We start from the raw sequence: 7297 nt of genomic DNA, 5'->3' as shown, positions 1-7297 counted from the left end.
CAGACTGATGGCTTCAAGTTGCATCAGGGGAGATTTAGATTGGATATTAGGAAAAATTTCTTTACTGAAAGAGTGGTCAGACATTGGAACAGGCTGCCCAGGGAACTGGTGGATTCACCGTCCCTGGAGGTGTTCAAAAAACTTGTAGATGAGGCACTTCAAGACACGGTTTAGCATGCTTGGTGGTGTTGGGTTGATGGTTGGACTTCATCTCAGAGGTCTTTTCCAACCTTAACAGTTCTATGAGCTGTCAGGCTCAAATGGGTTGTGGTTAGCTGTTTCAAGTCCAGCTGGTGGCATGTTACTGGTTGTACCTTTCTGACTAATGACATTTAATGTTTCTTTTAATGATGTGGGCAAAGGCATGGAACACACCCTCAGCAAGGCTGTGGATGATGCCAGCTCGGAGAACAGTAGACAGACTGAAAGGCAGGACTGTTGCTTGCGGGGCTGCTGACAGGCAGGAGGATGGGTTGGCAGAACCTCCTGAAGCTGGACACCGACAAGTGGAGAGTCTTGTTTCTGTGAAGGAATAACTCTGCGCACCAGGACAGGCTGGCCGGAAAGCAGCTTTGCAGAAGAAGCCCTGCTGGGTGAGAAGGTGGACAGGCTTCAGCAGCATGCCGTCGTGATGAAGAACACCCATGGCTGTGTGACCTCAAGCACGGCCAGTGGGTTAAAGGTGAATCTTCTCCAGACATTCAGCAGCCGTGAGACCGCGTCAGGAGTGCTGTGTCCGGCCTGGGGTTCCCCAGTCCTTGAATGGCACTGCAATACCTCTGCTACAAGGACAGGCTGAGGGAGTTGGGGCTGTTCAGCCTGGAGAAGAGAAGGCTCCAGGGAGACCTTACAGCAGCCTTCCAGTACCTGAAGGGGGCCTACAGGAAGGAAGGAAGGGACTTTTCACAAGGGTGTGTAGTGATAGGGCAAGGGAGAATGGCTATAAACTAAACCAAACAGATTTAGATTAGATATTAGGAAGAAATTCTTCACCATGAGGGTGGTGAGGCACAGGAACAGGTTGCCCAGAGAAGCTGTGGCTGCCCCCTCCCTGGCAGTGTTCAAGGCCAGGTTGGATGGAGCTCTGAGCACCCTGGTCTGGTGGAAGGTGTCCCTGCCCATGGCAGGGCGGTTGGAACCAGATGATCTTTAAGGTCCCTTCCAACCCAAACCGTTCTATGATTCTGTGGTCCAGTCACTGTGAGGGTGCTCTGATACTGGGACGGAGGCCGGGAGGGGCTGTGACGTCTCCACTCGTGGAGACCCGAGCAACCCGGGCCCCATTCCGAGGGGGCTTCCTGGCTGCACGTCCCCCGGCCCTGCCTGCCACCCCCCACACTGCGGGCTGAAGCCCAGCTGGGCCCAGCCACCAGCACGCACACCCACGTTCACAGGGAGGAAGACAGGAGACAACTGCACCCCGAGGGTACCCGCCAGACCCCACTGCCCACCTGTCCGCTCCCGCGGCCTTTAAAGGCTGGGCAGGGGGCGGGGCAGGGGGCGGGGCGAGCCGCCCGGAGCATGCGCCGTGAGGGCGGGTGGCGGCGTCGCTCTTCCCCGGCAGCCGCGGCGGCACCAAGCGAGCGCGGCCCCGGCGCGCGCGGCCCCGGCGCTGCCGCCGTGCGGGGCCGTGCGGGGCCGTGCGGGGCGGCCGCGGAGCCCTGAGCGCCCGCTGGAGAGCCGTTCCCCCGCCCGGTCCGCGCCAGGCGGGAGAGGCGGGGAGCCGCGGCAGCGACGACCATGGGCAACGAGGCGAGCCTGGAAGGAGGCGAAGGGCTGGGCGCCTTCCCCGAAGGGGCGGTGGCGGCCGGGGATGGCGGCGGCCCCGCGGCCCCCTTGCAGCGCCTGGTCGCGGCCGGGGTGGAGGCGGATCTGAGCCAGCTGAGCGAGGAGGAGAGGAGGCAGATCGCCGCTGTCATGTCAAGGGCGCAGGGGCTGCCCAGAGGGAACCTCGCCGGCGCGGAGCCGCCTCCCAGGCAAAGGCACGCACGGAAAAAAATCCTCCCTCCCTCCCTCCCTTCCCCCCTTCCTCGTCTCCTCGCGGCGGGGCCGGGGGCGAGTCGCGATAAGATACGGGCCCGGCGCATGGGGAGCGGGAGTTGGATTTCGCCGGCGGAGGGAGGGAAGGGGGCGGCTGCACGAGCACGGGCGCTGGGATGGAGCCAGCACTCCCTGGCTGCTCCCGTCCCGGTGGGTTCCGGTAATACCGGCCGCGCTCGGTTCCAGTGGGCTGCGCCCGCTCCCCTCCCCTCCCCTGCCTCCGCCGTGATCCCGAGCAGCGCGGGCGGTTGCTGCGCCTGGGGAGGGGGGAGGTGTGCGGTCGGCATTTCGGTTTTCTCGGTGGGTGTGTGTGTGGGTGTTTCGCCTGTGCTTTACGGGGCTGGGATGCCCCGCGGCTCGGGTGGTGGCCAGGGAAGCTCTTCCCAGGGCTGATGTGCGGTTCTCCTGCTGGAGAAAGAGATTCTTGCTGAATCTTTCAAAGCTTTTGGGCACAGTGTGTTTGCCGGCCATTACTCTGCCAGTTCTTAACCTCCACAACTATCATTTGGCTTCATTAAATAGTCATGGATTGAGGAGGTCTGTTTCAGTCTATTTTTCCTCTCCCCCACCCCCCTTAATTTTTTTGTTCCTTTTCAGTTGAAAGGGGACAGAGAGGCGAAATAACAGATTCGGTTGATTTCCACGGGATTCGGTATTGTGGATAGCGATGGCTTTACTCCACTGGCAGTCTGCCAAGGCTGGGGTGATTCCCTGCCCCGCAGTACATTCGCTGCCCGACGCGCAACAAGCCCCTTCCCGGGCCCGGTGCCGCTGTCCGCGGTGCTGAAGTGGCCGGCGCCCCTGCCGGGTGCCGCTGTCCGCGGTTCTGAAGTGGCCGGCACTGCCCGCCGCGCAGGCAGGGCCGGCGGCTCGGCTGCTCTCGGTCTGCGGGGCTGGGCGTGTTGTTCGCCTTGAGGGAGGGTGCTGCGAGGAGCCTCCTCGACCGCCTGTTCAAGACGGTTCTTGTGTACTGACCTCAGCCTAGATGAATGCATATGGAGTTTATATAATATCAGGTTTATATAAGTGAAATCTAGAAGAGAAGCAAGGAGGGTGGGACTGAATTCATCCTTGGGTGAACTACTGAAGTCATTGGGATTATACCTGGGACAATGGTCTCCGTTTTTTCAAACTGGAAATCAATTCTTCCTATTTTACGTCTTGGATGATTATTAAACAGGTATTAACACTGTATAGAAAATACTATTTTCCATTCAGTTCAGGGCTCTACCCAGCTTCTGTAGATGTTAATGAAAAGAAAAACAAACTCATATTGGTTAGTTCTGTGAAACTAAGCTCAAAATTCTGTTCTGTATAACTGTCTATGAGCAATGAAACAAACACCTTAGAAGTTTACTGTTTCATACTAATGTTCCAGCAAAAAGTGAGATAAATGTCTTTGGAAGATTTTAGAATAGACTAAACTCATTGCAATGTAAATATTTCTTCATTTATAAATGCTGCTTTCCTGCAAACATATTTCTGATACCAGAAACTACTTTGATCTTGTTAGCATACAAGACTTTCACTCTCCATTTAAAGTAAAGGCACTCTATATCTGTGAATTATCTTTCAACTTTTAGTCAAAGTTGACATTTTAATATTCAGGGCAATAACCTCTCAAGTAGCTTCTCTTGTGGGGTTGTAGCAGCTCCCATCATAGCATCTTTGTGCCTGTCATGTTGTCATGAGGTTACTGTTTGTCTCTGCTCTTGTTTTATTGGCTTTACTTGCTCCCCACACACACCTCACTTTGCTCTTGAGATCTACCAAGAATGATGGGAATAATTGTTAAGAACCTGATCCAAACCCTTGGAGTAAAACTCTTCTAGGGACTAAGGATCAGCCTCTTCCAGACTTACACTTAAGGAAAGAACTAACCTCCTGAGACTCAGATTCCTTAGCTTCAAGCTTTTTTTTGGTCTATGTGGCCAAAGAAATCAGATGGGAAAAATACCTCTTAACCGGTGCTCTGCAACTGTTGTTCCCAGCGGCTTTTTTCACAGCACGGTTATGCCAGTCCACATGTTAAGTGACTGAAACAGTGATCAAAAGAGGAATTATGGCTGCCAGTTTATATAGCCTTACATTATGATAGTGTCCCTATTGCATTGTCCGTTAGTTTTTTTCAAGTTGTTAACTGGATTTTTCCTCTGTGATTTCCATTATAACATTACCTGTTAACCAGTCTTACAAATTCCTCATGATTGATGATATCCTGAAGTAACAATTTTTGCAACTACAGACTTTTTAACAGTCAGTAATGTATGTACCAGAAAGCATAGTAGCACCTCTACCACCGCAAAATATGTGCTGTAGCTTTTAGGACTTCTGTAGGCTTCAAGCTTTTAGGTCTTCAAAAATGCAATAGCTAAATAAATGCAATTAATATTTATTATGCATTTTAATATGAGCATTTAGATCTAGAGCACTTGAAGTGAATTGCCTAATTCAAATGTACCTTTTCATGTTTTTTTTTCCTTTGAACATTTTATTCTCTATGTTCCAGTCAGAGTTTCAGATGCTTAGCACCTATGGAAATCACCCTACCTTATTTCAATTCTCTGTCTTCAGAATACTCATGGTTAAGAAGTTTAGCTGAAACATACGCAGTCAATTTGTAAGCAGGTTCCATTTGTTCTAGTTTCACTGAATCACTCTGTAACTGTGTCAGTGTCCACTTGCTGAGGAACTGTTCCACATCATCTGAAGCAATTAGATGACCAAACTGAAGATATGAACCATCGAATGCAGCTGGGGTGTTTTTTGGTTTTGTGTGGATTTTTTTTGGTGCGGTTTTTTTTTGTTTCAGTTTGTTAGGTTGTTCACAATAGACATTAATAGAAAAAAAAATTGCTGCATTTTGAGAGGAAATGCTAAGAAGTCTTACGGAATGTCACACTTCTAAAGTATGTTTATGCTGTATTTCCCAGAAGAAATATGTCTTTTTGTTAATGTCATCACTCTATTGACTTTTTTTTTTAAAAAAAAAAACAAGCCACTTGGGTATGTGTAAGTTTATACATATCTTCTCTGTAGGTAGTGAAAAGATGTAACTGTTTTGGGAGATGTGTAGTTATTACGCTTCTCTTTAAAACTATTTATACTGATGAATGGGAAAAAGACATACCTTTTAAAATAGGTTTTTATAGTTATGGCATTCAAGAACTAGACCAGTAGTCTTTTTGTTAAGTCTCCTCCTGACTCCAAAGTAAGCTTTGATTTAGCTGTAATATTCATGTAAATGAAGAAAGATGAACTCTGTACAAGGCCAAAGTGAGGAGAAACATAGCAACACAAGGAAAAGAATTAGGTGAGGGAGGACTAAATTATTTTGCATGTTGAGTCTGGATTAAAGACTCTAAGACAATGGTGGGCTTTTCATGGTTCAAAAGGTTTAAAAATAAGAAAATTTTTGTCAAATAGAGAGAATTTTTTTTCTTTAGGATTTCTGATTCTCCAGATTAATTAAAATTGTTTAATGTCAGTCTGTAGCTGGTTGTAAAATAGTTCTAGGAAAGAAGGCTTAAACTTCCAGCTACCTGAAACTAAATGGAGCAAGTCCTGCCTTTTGACGGAGGTAACATTTCTCAAGAAGCTTGTCTTTTCAAGGCTTTTTCTTCCACTAGTTGACCACGCTCTGTCTCCATTGCTTAGAAACATTGTTCTATATAACGGCAAGACAAGTCTGGTCTTCAATACACACCAGCAGCCTTGCAGAATCACCTGGGTTTATTTCCTACATTCATGGGTTTTAATCTCATTTGAAGTCCTGACATCTGAGCAGGTGGGAATTTATGGAGCACATTATTTTGACAAAAATGAAAGCTGGAGGAGAGCTCTGTTCCAACAGGGATCCACAGTTACTTATTCTTGTTAATGTCCAAGTTCAAATTCTAAAAACAAGTTGAGGTTTGGTTTTTTGGTTTTTTTCCTTCCACCTTCACACTGTTTGGGCGCAGTACCCTGTTTTTTTCCTGACCTGAGTTTTAAAAACACCACTGATCCTTTTGCTTTTTTCCCCTTGTCACTCTTAACATGATTGAATGAAGCCTTCCAATATTTTGAACATTTGCAAACACGAATGCTGGAAGTGTATTAGACTGCCACTACTAGACTAGTTGAAATGATTTCACTTAGTAAGCAGTACGTCTTCAGATAAACCTAGAATGCTTATCTAAATAGCAAGAAGCAGAACTGCAGGTGGATCTACCTAGTTGCAAATGAGAGTACAGAATTGTTCTTTTAACAAGTGAAAACTCCAAATATTTGAAGGAATGGGATTATCACTGGGCTTTGCTGAATGATGCTCTTTATGAATACTGAGTTAATCAATATTTACTGACACCCATGGAAATGCACCTACTCACTTCAGAGAATTGCTCATTACAGTTGTAAGCTTCCCAGTATTATAGCCAATAATTTTACAAAATGGTGAAAGGTAAATGGAGTTATGGAAGGCTGGAAATAGTTTGTTCTTAACAAGCATTTCATGTGGAAATTTGTAATTTACAAAAAAAAATTCTGATACAAGATTGTGAGAAAATAACATGTTCTGGGAATGATAAGCATAGAAATGTCTGTCACTTGGCTTTGTCCTTTTATATTGCCATTGCTAGGTATGTAATGAAAACTATATATTGATCAGAAATGATAGTAAACCTATGGTAACACTAACAGTGTAAAATACATTTTTCAATATGTCTGCTATATAAAATTCTGCAGACTTCTGATAAAACTGTTCAATAAATTGTGCAATTTTTTATTATTTTTCTTTTTTTTTTTAAGTTAAGGAATATAGTTAAATGTAAAGAATGATTGTTTATTTTGCTTTTGAATGCCCAAGAAGAAATGTCATGTCTGGAAAAAACAAGTTCCCAGTTAACTGGATCTCTCAAAGTGAAAACTAAGTATTTTTTAATTGCAACACTGTTGTGGCACTGCAGAGAACACCATATCTTCCAGAAAAAGCACAGTGATAGCACTGAATAGAAGATTCTACTACATCCTTTAGCAACAGCATTGAATATAGTATTATTTCCTCCAGTTGCAGCTGAGTGTAGCAACAAGTAGAATACTATGCCACATACGAAGACATGATCTGGAGTTTGGTTCCTACATTCTTAGTTTAATTTTCTCCTATAGGGAAACACAACAAAATGTTATTGTTAGAGAACTGAGAAACATCCCTGTGTAATGAGAGATTTACTTTTTATTCCTGGGCAATATGAATTGTTGGGATGATGCTGGGAGGAAG

The 7297-nt window shown here is 46.3% G+C and overlaps 1 protein-coding gene across 12 annotated transcripts in view; it reads left to right on the top strand.

Annotated features, from left to right (window-relative positions):
- Positions 1-1629: 1629 nt before the first annotated feature.
- PCLO (piccolo presynaptic cytomatrix protein) overlaps positions 1630-7297 on the top strand; it is a 400793-nt gene continuing 395125 nt past the window's right edge. For all 12 annotated transcript variants that reach the window (XM_075428595.1, XM_075428596.1, XM_075428594.1 and 9 more), the window contains exon 1: positions 1630-1982. In XM_075428595.1, coding sequence (XP_075284710.1) covers positions 1741-1982 — 242 coding nt within the window. In that variant the 5' untranslated portion in view covers positions 1630-1740. The remainder of the gene's footprint in view (positions 1983-7297) is intronic.

This window comes from Opisthocomus hoazin, chromosome 8, assembly GCF_030867145.1.
Source record: "Opisthocomus hoazin isolate bOpiHoa1 chromosome 8, bOpiHoa1.hap1, whole genome shotgun sequence".
Classification (NCBI taxonomy): domain Eukaryota; kingdom Metazoa; phylum Chordata; class Aves; order Opisthocomiformes; family Opisthocomidae; genus Opisthocomus; species Opisthocomus hoazin.
Note: the sequence above shows the minus strand (reverse complement) of the source record. Positions and strands in the feature narration are given on the sequence as shown.